The sequence below is a fragment of the Aquarana catesbeiana genome, linkage group LG04 (assembly GCF_042186555.1).
Source record: "Aquarana catesbeiana isolate 2022-GZ linkage group LG04, ASM4218655v1, whole genome shotgun sequence".
Classification (NCBI taxonomy): domain Eukaryota; kingdom Metazoa; phylum Chordata; class Amphibia; order Anura; family Ranidae; genus Aquarana; species Aquarana catesbeiana.
This window is the reverse complement of record NC_133327.1, coordinates 391,805,547-391,828,842: the sequence shown is the minus strand read 5'-3', so window position 1 is coordinate 391,828,842 and position 23,296 is coordinate 391,805,547. Positions and strand designations below refer to the sequence as shown.

Below are 23,296 nucleotides of genomic sequence, written 5' to 3'. Positions count from 1 at the left end.
GGGGGGGGACAGAGGCTGTTTTTTATGTGACAGATGCTGCATTTGATGTGACACAGGCTGCATGTAAGCCGCCCATCATTACCCATTAGTTCTGCCTATCAGTGCCATCTATGAGTGCCCATCAGTGCTGCCTATCAGTGGCACCAAACAGTGCCCATCAGTGCTTCATATTAGTGCCTCATCATCAGTGTTCATCAGTGCCTCCTCATCAGTGCCGGTCAGTGCAGATTCATCAGTGCTCGTCAGTGAAGGAGGAAACGTACTTATTTACAAAATTTTATAACAGAAACAAAGAAAAACTTTTTTTTTTTCTAAATGTTCTGTCTTTTTTTTATTTATTTAGCAAAAAATAAAAAAAACTAGTGGTGATCAAATACCACCAAAAGAAAGCTCTATTTGTGGGAAAAAAATGTAGAAAAGTTTTGTGTGGGTACACTGTTGCATGACCGTGCAATTGTCATTCAGAATGCGACAGCACTGAAAGTTGAAAATTGGCCTGGGCAGGAAAGGGGTAAAAGTGATCAGTATTGAAGTGGTTAAAGTAAGGTTAATTTTAGATAGATATAAGATGGTGTTCACCAGACACGTGAGTAATCAATCATGTGAAATATTATTCCATAATCAGTAATGATTTTCTCTGTCAAAAAAGTTGTACTTTTAAAAAACATTCACATGACGGTGTCAGATATTATTGATCTGATGCTTCCTGGTAAAGGACGTGCATACGTGTATTGTATAGCTTGTTATATATTAAGACAAATCATTGGACAGATTAGGTTGCTCCTTGGATGAAGGAAAGCTAAAAAAAAAAAAAAAAAAAAATCAGCTGGGCAGATACATTTTTCTGGAGATGTTGTCTATGACAGATCTGACATTTATAGGAACCAACATTTGGCTTGAAATTGTACATTTCTTCAAATTGCTTTTATATAAATCTGTCCAGTGGAGGAATGTGTATATACAGTTTTATACAAACATTTGGAGAGGTAAAAAGTTAAATACATATTGAATCATTTACATGTATGTTTTATGTTTTCTATTCATTTAAGGATTAAAGTCAACTTGTGCTTTGCCAATGCAGGACGGAGCAACAGATTCTCTTTAATTTTCTGCCTCCATTTGCTTATCCTGTATGAAATCTCCCTCTGCTATGTTTGCCTTGCAGATTGAGGTGAAGTACTCAGTACCTCCAAATATGAGGGAACATGAGACACATTACCTTTACTCCCATTGCAGTGCTAGGTGACCAAGGCACTATTTACCTGGCCAGAGTGCATAGTGGTGTCACCTGGGGGCAGAATCATCATTTGTGGGTTGCATGTTTTTTATTGTGCATTTTGTAGCATTTGCCTTTCGTTTTTTCACATGGCAAAATAACATGCACACAAGTTGACACAAAGGGGTTTGAATGGCTATTAAAGGTAACCATCCCCATCTGTGATCTGTTTGCTTGTAATTAGTGTGTGTGTATAAAAGGTCAATAAGTGTCTGGACTCCTGACAGACTCTTGCATCTTTCATCCAGTGCTGCACTGACGTTTCTTGATTCTTAGTCATGGGGAAAGCAAAAGAATTGTCAAAGGATCTGCGGGAAAAGGTAGTTGAACTGTATAAAACAGAAAAGGGATATAAAAAGATATCCAAGGAATTGAGAATTCCAATTAGCAGTGTTCAAACTCTAATAAAGCAGTGGAAAATGAGGGGATCTGTTGAAACCAAACCACGGTCAGGTAGACCAACTAAAATTTCAGCCACAGCTGCCAGGAAAATTGTTCAGGATGCAAAGAAAAACCCACAAATAACTTCAGGTGAAATATACAGGACTCTCTGAAAACATGTGGTGTGGCTGTTTCAAGATGCACAATAAGGAGGCACTTGAAGACAGATGGGCTGCATTTTCGAGTCACCAGAAGAAAGCCATTACTACGCAAATGCCACAAAGTACCCCGCTCACAATACGCCAAACAGTACAGAGACAAGCCACAAACCTTCTGTCACAAAGTTTTTTGGAGTGATGAGACCAAAATTTAGCTTTTTGGCCGCAACCATAAACACTACATTTGGAGAGGAGTCAACAAGGCCTATGATGAAAGGTACAGAGGTCGATCGATGATGTTTTAGGGATGTGTGAGCTACAAAGGCACAGGAAATTTGGTCAAAATTGTTGGTAAGATGAATGCAGTATGTTATCAAAATTACTGGAGGAACATTTGCATTCATCAGCCAGGAAGCTGCGCATGGGACGTACTTGGACATTCCAACATGACAATGATCCAAAACATGAGGCCAAGTTGACCTGTCATTGGCTACAGCAGAATAAAGTGAAGGTTCTGGAGATGCCATCTCAGTCTCCTGACCTCAATATCATTGAGCCGCTCTGGGGATATCTCAAATGTGCAGTTCATGCAAGACAGCCTAGGAATTTAGAGGAACTGGAGGGTTTTTGCCAAGAGAAATGGGCAGCTTTACCATCTGAGAAGATAAAGAGCCTCATCCACAAATACCACAAAAGACCTCAAGCTGTCATTGATGTTAAAGGGGGCAATACATGGTATTAAGAACTGAGGTATATAAACTTTTGATCAGGGTCATTTGGGTAGTTTCTGTTGCTATTATGATTTAAAAAGAGTAAACACAGTTGATTGATAATAAATGGCTTCCGCCAAACACGAACCACGAAGGAAAGAAAAGTTTTTGTGTTATCATTCATATTCTCTAAAAAATGTCCAAGAAATTATAAATTCTGCCAGGTAAACTTATGAGCACAACTGTGGATATATATATACATTATTAAGGTTATATCCAAGTGTATTGAATATTAGTAGATTAATGAAACTACCGCACTGTAATTTGTAATGCGACAAATTACATTTATAGATTCTCTTTTTCCTCTCTAATTTAATTAAACAACACTTAGCTCCACTGTCCTAAGAAATATAATTGAAAACTGGACTATAATATAATAAGATCATAGAATCCTTCCTAACCAGCTCTATCATTTTCCCCAACCAGTATGCTCTCATGTGTGGCACAATAATCTCTGTTTAATTACTCCGCTTTAATCTAGGGAATTCTTTGCTAGTTACATTAGCCATAAAGACTTATTATAATTGGGTGATGTTTTCTAAATTACTGCAGCCTTTTCTTTAACTCCACTGCCTGTCTGTATGTTTTACATAAATAATTATGGCCGCAAGTGGTCAAAGTTGTCTTTAGAAAAATCCAAAACTTTTTTTTATAAACAACCAATCCTGAAAACAAATGTACAGTAAATGAAAAATGCAAAGCAAGTTTTAGGTTTCAATCTCTAGGGAGTATGATGGATTATTGTTTTTATTTAGCCTGATAACACTAAGCCTTTAAGGCTTTCATTTATCTACTGCCTATGTCTTCCTGAATATCTAATTTCAATGTGTTTTCTGGCTGTATGTTGTGTCGTTTTTTTTTTTTCATTAGATACTGTTACACAACCAAATTTACTTCCGTACAGCAGCCAATCAGATTGTATCTTTCAAATGAAGCCAAGCATCTGCTTTAGGTAATTGCCAAACTTGCTGTACATTTTTCTTTGACACTTAAAGAGTCAGTAGTAACACTGATCTTTACCGTCTTTGTGTTGAGATATTTGTGATCTTCAGTAGCATTAAGAGTACAAAGCAAGAAGCTAGCTGTGTATACCGTTCTATAGCTTTGCATGTATTTTCAGAGACTTTAACTACTTGAGTACAAACTTGCAATACCCCTTCATTACCAGGCCCTTTTTCAGTTTTCAGTGTTGTGATAGTCTGACTGACAATTACTCTATTATGCAAATTAGTTTATATCATTTTTGTGAGATGAATAGAACTTTCTTCTGGTAGTATTTAATAACCACCAAGGTTTTTTTTTTATTTTTTACTATAAAAAGGGAAAAAAAACGACCAACAATTTTGAACAAAAAACCTGTTCCCCTTAAAAATGCTCTCAGTTTTTGACCCGATTTTTTAGATATGAAGAAACATGCTGATACTGAGGGGGTTAAAAATGGAGGTTGAGAATGGCGCACTAGATGCATTATTGTACAGGTCATACAAAGGTAGGATAATGTGAGAAGGGTTGAAATGTAAGCCACACCACTGCTAAGAGATCCAAATACAACTTTATTCTATTAAACATCAGGAGTACAATTCAAGAAATAGCCAAGGCATTTCAAGGGTCTAAGTGCCCCCTCATCAAGGCTCGACTGGCCGCTAAGTGAATAAACCAGTAATGAACTGGACTTACACTGGTATTTATTCCAGTGTGAATTGGAAACACAGGCCTAATCAGCAGCTTGTTTGGAAGCAACCAACTCACACTAATCTGATTACCAGCATTTTCATTTTAGCACATTTAAATTGCATGAAAACATGTGAGAAAACTGAAACACCCTTTCCACTTGCCTACTGTGCCCTTTTACCCCCTTCCTGCCCAGGCCAATTTTCAGCGCTGTCACACTTTGAATGACAATTGCACGGTCATGCTACTCTTTACCCATAGCATTTTTTTTCACACAAATAGAGCTTTTCTTTTGATGGTATTTAATCACCACTGGGTTTTTCATAGTTTGTTATAAAATTTTCCAACCAGGTAAATTTTTCTCCTGCACTGATGAGGCTGCACTGATGGCCACTGATAGGGGGCACTGATGAGGCGACATTAATAGGCAGCACTTATGGGCACTGATAGGTGACACTGATGAGCATTGATAGGTGGCAATGATAGGTGACACTGATGAGGAGGTACTGATGGGCACTGATTGGCAGCACTGGTGAGCACTGTTGGAACTGCTCTGATAATCAGATTCACCTCTCCTTTCAGGCTGTCAGTGTGAGGAAAGAAATGCCAATAACCGGCTTATGTTTACATTTTGATCAGCTGTCATTGGACACTTCACCCCATCTGTAATTAGCTGTGTCCTAAGGACACAGCAATCACAGAGCATGCTGCCCGCACATACATGGGCACCCTCCCAACAAAGTAAGCCCATGCTGTAGCCGTCTTTCGGCAATAACGCAGGTGGAAAGTGGTGTCTAAGCTGCTGAAATAACTGTGTGTGTATATATATATATATATATATATATATATATATATATATATATATATATATATATATATATATACATACACACTCATCGGCCACTTTATTAGGTACACCTGTTCAATTGCTTAGTAACACAAATTGCTAATCAGCCAATTACATGGCAGCAACTCAATATATTTAGGTATCTAGGCGTGGTGAAGACGACTTGCTGAAGTTCAAACTGAGCAACAGAATGGGAAAGAAAATGGATTTAAGTTATCTTTGAACGTGGCATGGTTGTTGGTGCCAAACAGGCTGGTCTGAGTATTTCATAAACTGCTGATCTACTGGGTCCTTCACGCACAACCATCTCTAGGGTTTACAGAGAATGATCTGAAAAAGAGAAAATATCCAGTGAGCGGAAGTTGTGTGGACGAAAATGCCTTGTTGATGTCAATGGTCTGAGGAGAATGGGCAGACTGGTTTGAGATGATAGAAAGGCAACAGTAACTCCTCAAATAACCACTCGTTACAACCAAGGTATGCAGAATACCATCTCTGAACGCACAACACATCGAACCTTGAAGCAGATGGGCTACAGCAGCAGAAGACCACACCGGTTGCCACTCCTGTCAGCTAAGAACAGGAAACTGAGGCTACAATTCACACAAGCTCACCAAAATTAAACAATAAAGATTGGAAAAGCATTGCCTGGTCTGATGAGTCGCGATTTCAGTTGCGACATTCGGATGGTAGGGTCAGAATTTGGCATAAACAAAATGAAAGCATGGATCCAGCCTGCCTTGTATCAACGGTTTAGGCTGGTGGTGTTATGGTGAGGGGGATATTTTCTTGGCACACTTTGGGCCCCTTAGAACCAATTGAGCATCATTTAGATGCCACTACCTACCTGAGTATTGTTGCTGACCATGCCCATCTCTTTATGACTACAGTGTGTGCATCTTCTGATGGCTACTTCCAGCAGGATAATACAAAAAATGTCACAAAGCTCAAATCATCTCAAACCGCTTTCTTGAATGTGAAAATGAGCTCACTGCACTCCAAATGGCCTCCACAGTCACCAAATCTTAATATAATAGAGCACCTTTGGGATGTGGTGGAATGGGAGATTTGCATCATGGATGGGCAGCCGACAAATTTGCAGCAACTGCGTGATGCTACCATGCCAATATGGACCAAAATCTTTGAGGAATGTTTCCAACACCTTGCTGAATCTATGCCAGGAATAATTAAGGCAGTTCTGAAGGCAAAACGAGGTCCAACCCGGTACTAGCAAGGTGTGCCTAATAAAGTGGCCAGTGAGTGTGTGTGTATGTGTATATATATATATATATATATATATATATATATATATACAGTATCTCACATTTTTGTAAATATTTTATTATAGCTTTTCATGTGACAACACTGAAGAAATGACACTTTGCTACAATGTAAAGTAGTGAGTGTACAGCTTGTATAACAGTGTAGATTTGCTGTCCCCTCAAAAGAACTCAACACACAGCCTTTAATGTCTAAACTGCTGGCAACAAAAGTGAGTACACCCCTAAGTGAAAATGTCCAAATTGAGCCCAATTAGCCATTTTCCCTACCTGGTGTCATGTGACTCGTTAGTGTTACAAGGTCTTAGGTATGAATGGGGAGCAGGTGTGTTAAATTTGGTGTTATCGCTCTCACTTTCTCATACTGGTCACTGGAGGTTCAACATGGCACCTCATGGCAAAAAACTCTCTGAGGATCTGAAAAAAAGAATTGTTGCTCTACATAAAGATGGCCTAGGCTATAAAAAGATTGCCAAGACCCTGAAACTGAGCTGCAGCACGGTGTCCAAGACCATACAGCAGTTTAACAGGGCAGATTCCACTCAGAACAGGCCTCACCATGGTCAACCAAAGAAGTTGAGTGCACATGCTCAGCGTCATATCCAGAGGTTGTCTTTGGGAAATAGATGTATGAGTGCTGCCAGCATTGCTGCAGAGGTTGAAGGGTGGGGGGTCAGCCTGTCAGTGCTCAAACCACTGCACACTGCACACTGCATCAAATTTGTCTGCATAGCTGTCGTCCCAGAAGGAAGCCTCTTCTAAAGATGATGCACAATAAAGCCTGAAAACAGGTTGCTGAAGACAGACTAAGGACACGGATTACTGGAACCATGACTGTGGTCTGATGAGACCAAGATAAAACGTATTTGGTTCAGATCGTGTAAAGCGTGTGTGACTGCAACCAGGTAAGGGGTACAAAGATAAGTGTGTCTTGCCTACAGTCAAGCATGATGGTGGGAGTGTCATTATCTGGGGCTGCACGAGTGCTGCCGGCACTGGGAAGCTACAGTTCATTGGGGTAACCATGAATGCCAACATGTACTGTGACATACTGAAGCAGAGCATGATCCCCTCCTTTCGGAGACTGACCTAAACTATATTGAGTATCCGTGGAGCATCCTCAAACAGAAGGTGGAGGAGCTCAAGGTCTATAACATCCACCAGCTCCGTGATATCCTCATGGAGCAGTGGAAGAGGACTCCAGTGTCAGCCTGTGAAGCTCTGGTGAACTCCATGCCCAAAAGGGTTAAGGCAGTGCGGGAAAATAATGGTGGCCACACAAAATGTTGACACTTTGGGCCCAATTTGGACATTTTCACTTTTGTTGTTTTTTTATTTTATTTTTTACAATTTATATATATGTTTTTGTTTTTTGTTTTTTTTTTTTTACAATGCTTTCTTTATTTTTCTCTTTTTTTCTGGGGGGGGGGGGGGGGGGGTTCAATAGGTTTTTTTATTATTATTTTTTATTATTTTTACAATTTACCCTTTTAAGTAATTATTTACTATATTTCTCTATCAGCCCTGTTGGGGGAGGGGGGGTGGGGTGGTGGCTTTGGTGAGATATGAGGGGTCTAAACAGACCCCTGACATCTCCCTTTTGAGACAGGGAAAGGGACTGAGAACCTAGATTCCCCAGTCCCTTTCTCTGCAGACTCAGCTGCACTGAAGATGAATGAACAGGAGACGGGGGCTCAGTTATGAAGGTACAGAGTCAGTGATCACTGACTCTGCGCATTCAGAAAAGGACGGTTTTGTTAAATGACATATATACTGGATCCTTCCTCCGCTCTCCATCCTGACAGATCTGGGATGAGGAGAGGACAAGAGAAGGACCTGGAGAGCCGGAGGACCTGGAGGAGGACACCAGGAGCCAGAGGAGGACCCGGGGAGCCAAGGAAAGACACAGGGGTCAGACGGGGTGATCAGTGCAGTGGTGGGGGCAGTTACAAGCAACGATTTCACTGTATAGTTTTCAATAAAGCAGCTGACAGCCGTGGGAGGGAGAGGAGGAGAAGCGGCTGTCAGGTGCTTTATTGAAAGCTATACAGTGAGATTGGTGCTTGTTACTGCCCCCACCGCCGCACCAATCATCTGTGAGGATGCCCAGCCCCTTCTTCTATGCTGAGGACGCCGGGCCTGGTACAACAGGTATCAGATTAAGCATCAGAGCATTTGTGCTCTAGTATCAGTATCGTTGCAACCCTAATACCTTATATATATTTATTGTGTCTATTTGTGTCTCTGAATACATTCACCTGTACTTTATGCTAACTCATGTTTCTTCCCATATTGGTCACAGCACTGAACAGCTGTGGCCCGTCTATATAAGGGGCGCAGGGGCCCCCCTAATCTCTATGCGCCCGACCCCTAATCTCCATTCAGGGCACCGGACACATACAGTGGGAATATCTGAGGGCCTATCCCCCATTTCCTATTCTTGGAATTCCTTATTTCAGACCGGTAATTCAAGGATCGCGTTTCAAAGAGCTAGCCTCTGCCGGCATATTCCAAGCCCAACAGATCACTCTGGAAAACCCTTGGCCCATGACCCACACGATGGATCCTTACCCACAGCTTCAATCCTTGGACTTCTGGCGCAAGGCCCAACTTTCTCACTTTCTCACCACTCTCCAACCCGCACTAGCATTCAAGCGAGACCTTATTCCTTTTGCAAGAACATGCGTAGCCACCACTTTACTAAGACACCCAGTCTCTCTTATGTATAATCTGGTCAATGCCCCTCTCAGGGATTTTAAACCGCCCTTCATTACCAAATAGGAACATGATCTGCAGCTAACTTTTACTCTATAGTAGCCTGACAGAATTCTGTTATTCTCTCATTAAGTTTCTATATGTTCCAAATACCAGAAATTGAATTACAAGGTTCTGACAAGATGGTACTTGACTCCAGCTAAACCTCATAGACTATATCCACACTCCTCAGACCGTCATTGGTAATGAACTCTGAGATATTCTACATGTCTTTTGGTTGTGTGACTCAGATCCAGAGATTCCGGTCTAAATCCAGATGAAGCTCCCAAAAATGTACAGATTGCCAACTCCCCTTAAACCCAGCTTGGTTCCTTCTTCACCATCATACCATACCTCTACTCGCCCGCCTCACAGAAGTAGCAGGAGTCACAGACCCTGGTCTAAAATGGTTTGCATCCTTCTTAGAGAATCGCTCTCAGATAGTGAAACTAGGAGCATTCACCTCTGAAACCCGCACAATCTCCTGTGGAGTCCCGCAGGGTTCACCCCTATCACCAGTCTTATTCAACATCTACATCTGCCCACTCCTCAAAATCATCAGAAAATTGGACCTCTTCTTCCACTCATATGCTGATGACACCCAACTGTACTTTCGCATCACCGGACAAAAAGACCACCTTCAACAACTAGAAAAATGCCTCACTATGATAGATGACTGGATGACCAGTAGCTCCCTCAAACTCAACGGTTCAAAAACAGAACTTCTTCTCCTACACGCTAACCATAATGCCAAAACCAAGACTCTGTGGACACCTCCCACCATCTTAGGACAGACCATCTCCCCAAGCACCAAAGTCAAGAGTCTCAGAGTTATCTTTGACTCAGAAATGACAATGGATGCACAAATAGGATCAGTAGTCAGTGCATCCCACCATCTCCTCCGCCTGTTACGTAGACTTATCCCCTTCATCCCAGAGGAGGACAAAGCAGCAGTAGTTGGAACAATCATCAATTCCCGACTCGACTACGCTAACTCGCTCTATATAGGATTACCCCAATATCAGCTTGCGTGCTTACAACTCATCCAAAATGCGGCGGCAAGACTGTTAACAGGGAAAAAACCCTGGGAGTCAATCTCCCCATCCCTGAGGAGCCTACATTGGCTAACCGTAAAGAATCGGATCACATTCAAGACCCTCTGCCTCACCCACAAATGCATGCAAGGAAATGCGCCTCAATACCTTCGAGAGAAAATAAAACACTACACACCCAATCGCAGTCTTCGATCATCTAACCAAAACCTCCTTCTCATTCCCAAATACCGCTACAAAGCAAAGGGAGAACGAAGGTTCGCAGTCCAAGGACCTCGACTATGGAACGCACTTCCGCCCCACATCTGCATGGAAGAAAACCATCTGGTTTTCAGGAAAAAACTCAAGACCTTCCTCTTTTAGAAGCTGACAACACCAAATGCATTAGCGCCTTGAGGCGATTCAGTTCGCATTTACAGCGCTCTATAAATCTTTCATTCATTCATACCATGGAAGGCTTATAAACGGTCTTTCCTCCCCTGTTTATGGCAACTAAGAGCTGTATCCCTGACCTCTGGAAACAGACCCGACCCCCCTACTATAACCATGTGGCTGGCCGAGGTCGAGGAAAAAAACTGAATGGAAGACCTCATTTAGACAGATCGGGTCAGCGGAAAAGATTTTTAAAGAAGTGGTCTTACTGACAGCCATTACGATATATGTTTGAATTTTACATATGCTGGTCTCCTGGATTGTTACGATTAGGCTATATGTACTTCTATCATTTAATAAAGTGTATGCCTGTTACATAATGTGTGTTTTGATATGTACTCCCATAACCTATAAATAAGGAATCTATAAAAAAAATATACCACCATAGATTATTTTTAAAGCACCCATATGCTTAAAGAGATTATCCAGTCTTTGCACACCCATATAAAATACCCCTATTAAATATTTGCTCAGTGTAATAGCCCTTATTTGATGATTAGTGTGGAATTGCCTGTTACATTGATTGTCAGTGAAAATACACCCTTTACATTGGTGGTCTACTGTATATTTTGCGGAAAGTGTTGAAGTACCCCCTTTTATGGTGGTCAGTGAAAAAGTTTCCCTTTAACACTGATGTTCAATGTAGCCCCCTCTTTTTTGGTCAGTGGAAGGAAGAATGCCCCCCCAATACGTTGGTAGCCATTTACAGGCAACTAGAGGAATCATTAGTATCAGTGGTTATACCTGAGTAACAACAGGAAATGTTCTGCTGGCCCTGTACCACTGGTTCTGCTAGGTGATATGGGTGCTGAACTGTGGCAGGCACTATCGGGGCAACAGATCAATTTGACTACATGCTGGGAGTCATTGACCTGGGGCATGGCCCCTAGGAGCCTAGATCAACAATGCACTTCAATATCAGCAGGGACATATGGGTGATTATTTTCTAGGGAAATAGTAGGCCAAGGTTGAATTGTTTTGACTTGCTGCCGTTGCTTCATCCTGAAATAAAGTTGAAGAAAGGGATATCTGCATGTTTTTTTCCGATACAGTTATGCATACCGTAATTAAACACATTGGACTGCTGTTGAGTTTCCAGATCAGGAAGTGAAGGGAAATATCCCCATTTTTCACCTTTCTCTACTCTATCCAAAAAAAGGTTTTTGCTATACATAAACTTTAATGCTTCTTTAGTTTAGAAACATTTTAAATCATATTTAGTGTTTCATTTTCAATAAAATCAGTTTAGGTATAATGTATTATATTTCTGCATATAATTTAGCGAAGACTTTAGTAAAGTTTTATGTAAAAAAAAAAAAAAAAAACATTTTTATAAACCAGTAAACACTGTGAAGGTGATTATGTTCATTCTTTTCTGAAAAGTTGAACTTGTTATTTTTTAGACATCAGTTTAAGATGTACATAATTTCATAGATGTGCCTGAATATCTGTTAAAGCTGGATTTTGAACTTGTACTTACAGCCAATCCATGGATTCCGAGGTAGGGAGGTAGAAGTCTTTGATGTAAAGCCAAAAGCTGTGTGTTCTGTACAAAATCAATCCTATTTCAATCCATGAGATGTTTTCAGGCAAATACCTTTTTACATCTCTTACTAGAGGCATAGAAAGAACACAACTACTATGAACTTTTTCCCCCTAATGCTTTCATTTTAATACTTTTTACGCCTTCAAACTAGATGTTCTAGTTTTTCTTTACATACTGGTGATTATCAATTATGGAACTATCAATTATAAAAATATGATATTGACTGAACATACTTTAAAGAAAATGTACAATTTTACATTTTTTTTTAATTTATATACAGTATTTAAAAGGGATAGGATTTATGTAAAAAATGTTATCAATGTCTGGCGATGTTGTGATAACCTTATTTCTATGTATTGATTCTTATTATATATTATGAAAGCAAAATTTGCTTATTACATGTGTAGGCTATAGTCTACCAAGGTACATTTATAAACATCCTGATTGATTTAGTAAAGTGGTCCTGGCGGTTCTAGAGCCCCCTGTTCACTGTTTTAGGAATGTTTCTGAATGTTAGCCCCCCCCCTCCTTTCTGGCAATGCCTACAGTAAAATGTCTGAGAGGGGAAGGCGCTCATTGTAAGTGCATTGGTTGATCTCCTCTGTAACTAAATAACCCAGAACTGATGAGGATTTTAGCACTCCCGAGTTCAGAGCTGTCAATCCCTGGCTACTAAAATACTATAAAAAATAAAATAAAAAAGTAATAAAACAAAATATCAAAAGTAACCTTATCACCCCCATACACACCCAAATGCAAATGTGCCCATAGGGCGCACACATATGTAAACCTAAATTGTGCTACACAAGTAAGGTATTACTGTGAACGTTCGTAATGAGAACATTCATTCTAGAGCCAAAATTCATGGTTAATTCCAAACTAATAACCTGTAACAGCTCACCTATGGACAATTTTGAGTACCATTGTTTTTTACGACCTCACAGTCTCATGCACGTTTAAGATTTGGTATGCTTGGTATCTATTTACTCAAGGCAACCCTTGGATTGAAATAGGATTGATTTTGTACAGAACACACAGCTTTTGGCTTTACATCAAAGACTTCTACCTCCCTACCTCGGAATCCATGGATTGGCTGTAAGTACAAGTTCAAAATCCAGCTTTAACAGATATTCAGGCACATCTATGAAATTATGTACATCTTAAACTGATGTCTAAAAAATAACAAGTTCAACTTTTCAGAAAAGAATGAACATAATCACCTTCACAGTGTTTACTGGTTTATAAAAATGTTTTTTGTTTTTTTTTACATAAAACTTTACTAAAGTCTTCGCTAAATTATATGCAGAAATATAATACATTATACCTAAACTGATTTTATTGAAAATGAAACACTGAATATGATTTAAAATGTTTCTAAACTAAAGAAGCATTAAAGTTTATGTATAGCAAAAACCTTTTTTTGGATAGAGTAGAGAAAGGTGAAAAATGGGGATATTTCCCTTCACTTCCTGATCTGGAAACTCAACAGCAGTCCAATGTGTTTAAGAAGTACTGATTTTTTTTTTTTTGCCCTGACTTACATTTTAAGCACAGACAGGGAGATTCCAATAAGCCACATAGAGCTCCCTCTGGTGGCTAATCTACAGATCCCTATAATACAATAACCACAAAAATAGAAGAGTGAGAATGTCATCATTTTAAAATGATAGAAAAATGTTATATAAAAATAACTGCAATAATAACTAAAATATATGTTCACTCAAAATACACTAAAATGTCCCATTTCCATTTCCAGCATTACCCCGAAACACCATGCTCACCTTTGCACTACATGTTGAGCTTATGCAAGATCCAAGCCAAGAAAGCTCCAATTATGGCATGGGAGCAGTTTTTTTTCTCAGTTATTCTGCCCAGTTATGAAACAGAATAACTAGGATTTAAATGTGTGAAAGCAGATCTGGCAGTTAAAAATGTTTTCAAAGAACAGAAAGAAAACTTAAACTTACGAGAGATGCCATCTGGATAGAGTTTGTACTTGACAGGTTTGCATGGTTTACTAGAGTGCCCTAGATTCCTGCCACAGAGAGGAAAGAACAAAGTACAAAAAACTGTTGCTTTTTATAGGTTACCTAAACTCTGTTACATACAAAACCCAGGTGCCCCTTACTTGCCACAGAAAAAATACTAAATACAATAAGCAGTGTTTAATTGTGATTGCAGGTTATTTAAATACAGCCTCTTAGTGTCCCCTGTATTATTTGTCAAGCAGGTGGTCTAATAAGTCTAACACGTTTTTCAAAATTGTCCCAAAAGGTTACAACAACATACTGATAACATAATAGGTGTCTAACCAAACTAGCTATAGTGTAAGTGATTTTATGACTGTGGTTGGTATATTAGAGTCCAAACTACTCAATACCATTGTTGTACATACTGCAGCTGTATGATTATGATATTACTTTCCCTATCAGAACCAACCATTACTTTGTATACTGCAGCATAAACATATCATTTTAAAGTATAGCTAAAGGCAAAACATTTTTTTTTTTAGTTTTGGATAGAGGGGAGAAGGATTAGAACTCTTGTCAGTTTTTATTAATGTTTGCGCCCCCATTAGTGAGATTCACCCTCTCTATTTGTCCTGTTTTACTTTCACTTTTAAAGATAATGGTAAAGAAAATCTCCAATTTTTGCATGTCCCCAGAAAAGTAATAGAGGGGAAATCTTCCAATGGAAACACTAGTTCTGGTGACCTTGGGGTCCCCAAGAAATTCCCTTCATTTGTAGGGATTTCCGCTCACTTCCTGTTCGGCTATGGGACAGGTAGTGAAAGAAAATCTCCGTAATGGGACACCGATGGCGAAAATAAAATCTGACAGGGGTTATAACCCTCCCTTGCTCTATCCAATAAGAAAAATATAGTTTTGCCTATAGTTCTACTTTAATGCCCTCAGCAGAACCATTATAATATTACATAATGCAGGAGTACTGCAGTAGAAATTTTAGAATTGTACTTTCATTAGAAAAAGCATTATAATATTATATGATGCAGCTGAAACATTATAATATTATATACTGCAGGGGTACCATTACTAATATTATATACAGTGCATACCATTATATTACTTTCCTCAGCAGATCCATTATAATATTATATACTGCAGCACAATTAGGCTAAGTTCACACTGGCATTAAAAGCAGGCCTTTAAGAGGCGTTAAAAGCGCCCCTCAAACGCCTGTGCAAATGATACAATGGACAGCACATAGTGCTGTTCACACTATCAAAACATGAAGCGTTAGCATCATGTCGCTTCAAAATTGAAGCCTCATGTCCAGTCAGGAAGCATTTGAAGCCTTTCAACGCCTCCCATTCAAGTCTATGGTAACGCTTTGCAAACGCTATGACAGGCAGTTGCGGTGTGATTGCGGGGCGTTAAGATTAGCTTATTAAATGTAATGGAATAGCCGTTTGTGGAGCAGTTTTAACACACCTTAACACTCATCAAACGCTTCAAAACTGCCCATAGGGCGTTTAGGGAGCATTTTAAACTCGTCATTAACGCTTGTAAAATGCACGTCTAATGCCCATACAGAAGCTCATTAAAGTGAGTATAACAGCCACTAACGCTATAGGAGTGTTTGCTAAGTGTTAGAAATGTAGTCAAGTGTGAGCAAGCCCTTATAATAATACTACATCCCTTAGCAGAAATAATATTTCACATTTCTCAATGGCCCTATTGTATTACTACATCCCTCAACAGCAACATTATCATAATACATCCCTAAGTAGAATTATTATAATACTATATCCATCATCAAAACTAATATAATACTACATTTCTCATTAATTGTTAACATATTACATCCAGTTGTAGCACTAATATAATATTACCTGTGTTAGCAGCACCATTATAACACCATGTCCAGCAACACCATCATAAGACTTCATGCATGTGCAGAGCCTGTGTAAGAACGTTCCTCAGACCTGCTACTACTGCACACACTCCAGATGCATTAGAAGTGTGTGTAGAACTGTGCGCCGAGGGCTGCATTATAATGCTTTGCCTCACAACAGAATCCTTGTGTTATATCTAACAAAAGCAACAATATGTTAAAATCATCAGCAGCTCCAATTTTGCACACTTTAATACATGAGACCAGTATTGCTAAACGTGTGAATCCTTGAGTGGATATTGTTTGAATTAATGAGCATATATATTTAGTATTATAGCCTTTTTTTTTTTTTAATAATAATATAAAGATTAATATACAGTAACCACGTCAATCAATCAGTCATCTCTTAGTATAAGTGTAGATGCACACTTATCTGCTACTCTGCCTTTAAATATACTCTCATTCATTATGATATATAGTTTCAGTGGTGGATTAATATTACATTTTCTTAATAGGAAGAAGCCATTTGTGGATTTCAAGTTGGGGATTATCTGGAATATATGGAAAGCTTGGAACAGAAGTACAGGTCTGTGGTCCTTAAAGAAATGAGAAACTTTGCACTTGATTAAAAAATGAAGACTAAGAAGACCATGTATGGAAGACAGTGATTGTGTGAAGCATCTTTCTAAAATGACGAAAAAAGAAAATGTGCATATACCTACATTTATGTTAAAAGCGATCAAACGAAGTATGTGACATGTTTATTATTAATATCTAGAAGGAAAAAACTAATTCTTCTTCTCTGCAAAAACAACTTCTAGATTAAAACACAATAAACTTAAATGGCATATACAGTAGGGGATCAACTGAGTAATCCGCTCCCATGTTGACAGCAGGAATATTAGAAAATAATTGTAAGAAGTATTTTTGTACAGTATTGATTTGATAATATTTTTTTAATAAATGCTAAATAAAATAAATTAAAACAATTGTATTTGTTATTTCTACATGATATGAAAGTTATCACATTTAAAAGCATGCTCTTATGACACATTATTCATGTATCTAAGTTGGTGTGCTGATTGCATGTACAGTATGAGGCTGCTTGTGTCTCCACACATCATGATATTACAAAGGGCTGTATTATCCCATGCCACCAGTGCTAATACTAATGCTCCGTACCCACGGTCAGAATTTCTGACAGAAAAAGTCAGATGGGAGCTTTTCATTGTATATTCCGACCGTGTGTATGCCCCATCGGACTTTTTACGTTGAAAATTCAGACGGACTTAGATGGAGAACATGTTCTATATTTTTCCGAAGAAACAAATTCCTATCGGGAAAACCGCTCGTCTGTATGCTATTGCGATGTACCAAAAATGACGCATGCTCTGAAGCAAGTACGAGACGTTGTACGTGTTGTCCGGTCATATGTGTTGTACGTCACCTCATTCTTGACGGTCGGAATTTGGTGTGACCGTGTGTATGCAAGACAGCTTGAGTGGAATTCCGTCGGAAAAACCTTCAGAGTTTATTCCAACGGCAAAACCAGTCCTGTGTACAGGGCATTAGAAATATGTGAAAACGAGGTGGCTGCAGGCAACCTTATTGTGTTCCTGCAATGCGAATCATTATATAAACCGAATAATTGTTGCTGCGCCTGTACCCTTAAAGTGCATACTAGTGATCATAAACGATATTACTCCATTATTTGTGTAAATCTCTAGTGAAAAAAATCATTCAAACATAATAATTTTTACATGCAAGCAAATATAAAAAAATGACATTAAAGTGAAGTGATTTCAAATGTCCTCATTCTGAGTCCAAACATAGGTTGCAAATCCTATGGTACCACAAAATAACAATTTGTCACACGTGCGCCAGTGCTTCGGTGACTTCCAGTCTAGGTCTATTTAATTTCATGTGTAGAAATCTGAAAATAGGTTAGAGATTACTGTAAGCAAGCGGGGATTTGTTTAGCACGAAGCCAGTGTATTATTGAAATGCCTTCTATATGCATGGTGCTCAGGCATTTGGCTCAACCATGATGGCTAGTGGTTGTTGGATCTAGAGGATCTATATGGTAGCATTAACAGCACTTCACTCATACATTTGTTTCTGCAGCAGCCTGGCATGAATCATTAGACTCTAGAGAAGTCTAAATGGTAAGTATTTTCAAAAGAAGCCTTGGAGTATTATTATTATTTATGGTACTTATATAGCACTGTCAAATTACGCAACGCTTTACATATACATTGTACATTCACATCGGTCCCTACCCTCAAGGAGCTTACCATCTAAGGTCCCTAACTCACATTCATATACTAGAGCCAATTTTAGACAGAAGCCAATTAACCTACCAGCATGTCTTTGGAGTGTGGGAGGAAACCGGAGTACCCGGAGGAAACCTATGCAGGGACAGGGAGAACATGCAAACTCCAGGCAGGTAGTGTCTTGGTTGGGATTCAATCTGCTAGGCGAGAGTGCTACCCACTACACCATTGTGGAGTATGGTTAGGATGGGGGTTAGCAGAAGAATAAAGGTTAGGGGTTGCTTTTTGCTCTAAGAGTCCTGAGCCAAAAACAAATTACTTTCTGACATGAGGCTGATTGTTGGGTAATTGCAACACTCTCTGGTATTTCTAGGAAAAAGGAATTCTTGTTGAGGTGAACCTGAACTTTGGACTAGGCTTGCAGTAAAGTATTCTCTACCATTGTTCAACATGCACAGAATATGTAATCCGCCCTGAAAGTGATTAAAGGTTTCATTACTAAAGCTAAATTAAAACTTTTGTTCTTGCATATTAGAAACCAGCAGTAATTAAAATTTTCCTTGTGATTAAGTAGCTTTACTTGAGCATAACTTTCTGGTCTGGCAGCACAGCATACTCGGTTTAATTAAATTGTCACTTACAAACCAGTGGCTATCAACATCTCTGATAATTTCACCTGCTTCCAGCCTTTTTGTGCTGGACTGCACATTGTACATGATAACTAATATTTCAGTTCTGAAGCTTAACGATAAGAACACAATACATGAAGTAATCACTTTTTTTTTTTTTTTGCTTTAGCTATTACTTGCTAATCTTGCAGTGGCCAAGTATGCACAAAATGCAGACTAGGCTGTTCTTGCTGTTGTTGTTGACTAAGGGGTTGTATTAAACTAAAAATGTATTAAACTAAGGAGGTCTTTTTAATGTAAAAGTGGAAAAGCACTGGATCATGGAAATATTTGAACTTCTTGAGGAATAAATAATGTTGCATAAGTCAGCACTGTTTACGCCTTTAAATCTTTTTTTTTTAGTTTTAGGATTTTTTTTTTATAGTTTGAAGAGTAAAACTGTGAGGCACTATTCGTTGACACAAAGCTCAGCTCTATTTGTCTGTTACAATCTCTCCACTAAATGGGGATGTGTAGTTGCTTTATACAAAGTTTTTTCCTTATTATGATAATTAAAATAATACAATTGGATTTTAGTCAGGTAAATATGAAATATTGCATATTAATATTTTGCATTCTTTTTGTGACATAGGACTTGGAGCATTGGGCTCCTTTTCACATTATTAAGCCTTTTTAATTGCATCCATTGTTTAGAGACCTCAGTAGCTCAAGCTATAATTTACATACACAGGTGTTTATTTGTATAATCAAAAATTCAGTTTGATAGTAAACAAAACAGACAGAATACAGTAGTTTAAAAACAAGCAGAAAAAAAAATCAAATAAAATTAACCCAAATCATATATAGCGGTGGTCAGCAAACCTGTAGATCGCGATCTACCAGTAGATTGCGGACAGGTGACTGGTAGATCACGGTCTGGGCTTGCTGACCCACCATTCCAGAGCATCAGAGTGCAATGCAGAGGGACTACTTGTAAAGTTGGAGCTGTAGTAGGGAGCAAGAGCCACATAAGCCATTGCCTCTGTAGTGCTGGCTCCTGTCCCATGCAGAGCGATACCAACTGCACTCCGAATCTTATCCCAGCTAGCGGTCTCCAGAGTGGTGCCAGCAGCAGGAAAGAAGAGATCTTCGGGTCTGTGTGAAGCAATACACTGGGCATAATAGTATAGGGCTTCTTTCACACTGATACCCTGTGGTTTACCCACACCCCGGGTGCAGTGCAGTGTACCTGCAGCTTTCCTGCTGGTTTGCTGTGTTTAGCCATAGACTTCTATTATATCCTGCGGGTTTGGTGCACTTTCTGAATGCAGGAGTTTTGGTGTGCTTTCAGAAGTTGCACCACACATGCAGGATATAATAGAAGTCTATGGCAAAGCGCAGCTAGCCCAGGAAGGTCGCAGATGCAGTGCACTGCACCCAAAGCATAGGTAAACCGCAGCCTTATAGGGGGCTCAGAACAGTAAGTGTTCATTTACAATTGCAGTTTGGGGGGGTGGTAAAATACCATAGTTAAGATGTGTTTTTACCACCCCCGCCTCAACCGCACCCCCCCTTTTTTTTAACAATCAAAGGTGCTTTATTGTTGTCAAAACAGGTAAGACAGAGCATACAGATTGACGTAGAAAAAAACAATACAAAATGCTTGGATTACACACAAGAAACAGGGAAGGAAAAACAAAACCATAGTCTGTCAGTACAGTTAATTACTTACTAGACAGTAATCACAATTAGCAGCAGGTTTAAAAGGGGGAAAAAAGACTCATAGGTAGTATACAACACCCCCTCCCTCCAAAAACTCCAAGGGGCCGACACGTTGTCATATTTCCACCGACAACCCCTGTTTATATAAGTTATTCTATACATGGGCAGGACAGTGTCTATCAAAGCTTCCCAGGAGGTAAGAGAAGGGGAGAAGTGAGATCCAGTTCAGGAGAATCTCTTTTTAAGCATAAAACAGGAGATAGGATACCAACTGTTTTAAATGATGGGAGCGTTACGCATCATCATGATCCCCCAATAGTGTTCAGGTGTAACTGGGAGGGACAACTGCAGCCTAAGATTTATTTTGCTGAAAACCTGACCAAAACAATGTTATAATCGGTCATTCCCAGAACATATGGAAGAACGTCCCCACCTGTGTCCTACACCTAGGGCATAAGGGATCCTGATCTGGGAAAATATGATGCAGGTTCTGGGGAGTGTAGTAAATTCTATGCAGGAATTTTACCTGAATACGCTTATCCCTAAGAGAGATGACTAACTTAGGACCGTGCTCTAAACAGTCATTCCAGTCCTCTCTGTCTAGTGATGGTATGTCTCTATGCCACACCTCCCACAGCTCGTCCATCTTAGGGGAGTCAGTGCCCAGAAGTGCAGCATATATGGTTGATAAATACTTGTCTAAATCCCCGGGGGGACACAAGTTCCTCAAAAGGGGCAGCCTGGAGGTGTGGCGGCCGGGGAAAAAATGCTCTAGTGGCATGTCACAGCTGTAGATACCAAAACCACATCCATTGGGGTAACTGAAATTTGTAAAATAGGTCATTAATCGAAAGTAAGACACCCTGAGACATACCATCCCCCAGGATAACAATACCACGTTTGGCCCAGACCTGAGGATCTGGCAGGGTGCAGAACTGTGGCAAACTGGGATTACCCCAAAGTGGGTGGGCCGGAGACCACTGGTTGGGATTCACGAACCTCCATCTAGCAGCCATCCACACCCTCCAAGAGAAATCTGTAAAAAGCAATCTGAGAGTGTTTGACAGGTGGTGAGGAGGCAATATGTTTCCTCCTTACCACCTGATGTAAACCCATGATTGCCGTGCAATGCACACAATTGCCACACAGTTGTATGGCAATTAGAGGTTTAAATCAGGTGTGAGTAGGCGACATTGTGCCCAGTGATTTTTGACGTCTCTCAAGTTGTTTCAAAGAAGTAGTTAAATTAAGGTAACAACACCATTTTAAGGAGGTTAATCCGTCCCAATAGATTAAGGGGGAGATTAGCCCAGGAGGCGCATTTGGCTTTCAAGGTCATCATCAGATGGAGAAGATTCTTCCCCAAATAGCAGGATTTTTAGTCACTATAACTTTCAAATAGTGGAATTCATCCACCCTTCGTAGAGGGGTGGAGGCAGACGTCTTAGCAGCATCTGTATCTATAGGGAATAGAACTGATTTAGACAGAATGCCAAGTTTATTTTAATACCCGAGAAAGTACCAAAGTTATCAAAAATATGTAGGGCGGCCAACAATGAGGGGCAATGACGGCCAATCATTGAGATACAGCAATGCGTCATCCGCATACAAGGACAGCCGTTTTTCCAACTTTCCCAGCCGAAGGCCCATGACATCTGGAGCAGACCTGATCAAAATGGCCAGGGGCTCCAGCGCCAGGGCAAACAGACTGGGGGGAGCGGGCAACCCTGACGTGTACCACGGAACAGACTAAAAGGGGCAGAAAGCCAGTTATTTGTACGGACCCTCGCTCTAGGGGCACTATATAGTAATTTAATCCCATGTATGAATTTGGGGCCAAACCTGAATCGCTGAAGGACCTCCCAAGAATACGACCATTCTACGGAATCGAAAGCCTTTTCGGCATCTAAAGAAGCAATAGCTCAAGAGCCTTGATTGTTGTGAGAAACAGGTTTAAATAGAGTCGCCTGATGTTTATGTCGGTTCCCTTCCCCTGCATAAAATCGGTCTGGTTACCTGGGATAAACAGTTGGCCAGGACCTTCGCAAAAATTTTGGCATCCACGTTTAGCAGGGATATCGGTCTATACGCTGCGCAATCCTGCGGGTCCTTTCCGGGCTTAGGAACCAACCAGTAGAAGTGCCTCTAGGGAGCCATAGTCTGAAAGAAGGGAGGTCAATTAAGGAGCAAGAAGTTCCATAAAATTGCTGTAGAACTCAGATGGCAAGCCATAAGCCCCAGGGGCCTTACCACCCTTCAACCATCCCATGGCCAATTGAACCTTCTCCAGGGTGATGTCCGCATCCAGCCTCTCGCTATCAACTGCAGCTAGTGTTGGGAAAGAAATAGTCTCAAGAAATGAGGAGAGATCGGAAGGTGAGAAACCAGCCCAGGAGGAGCACAGGTCCTGGAAGAACTGTAGGAACCGACAATTAATGCGGTCAGGCGCTGTTAGTATGTGGTCATCTTTGTCCCTAATACAGCTGATAGGGGTGGATGGGATGTCTCCCTTAGCCAGCCAGGCCAGCAGTCTACTATTCTTCCCCCCAAATTCAATTTTGGGCCAAGTACAAGAAAGCCTTGTCAGTCTGAGCTTCTCTGTGGGTGGACAACTCACGCAGAGCTTGCTGCCATGTTTTATAATTATCACCATCCTGGGCACGAACATAGT

General features: G+C 40.1%; 1 protein-coding gene across 2 annotated transcripts in view; it reads left to right on the top strand.

The window, feature by feature from the left end:
* TBC1D32 (TBC1 domain family member 32) overlaps positions 1-17,011 on the top strand; it is a 503,914-nt gene extending 486,903 nt beyond the window's left edge. For both annotated transcript variants that reach the window (XM_073627171.1, XM_073627170.1), the window contains exon 34: positions 16,538-17,011. In XM_073627171.1, the coding sequence (XP_073483272.1) occupies positions 16,538-16,651 (114 nt within the window). In that variant the 3' untranslated portion in view covers positions 16,652-17,011. The remainder of the gene's footprint in view (positions 1-16,537) is intronic.
* The last annotated feature ends 6,285 nt before the right edge of the window (positions 17,012-23,296 follow it).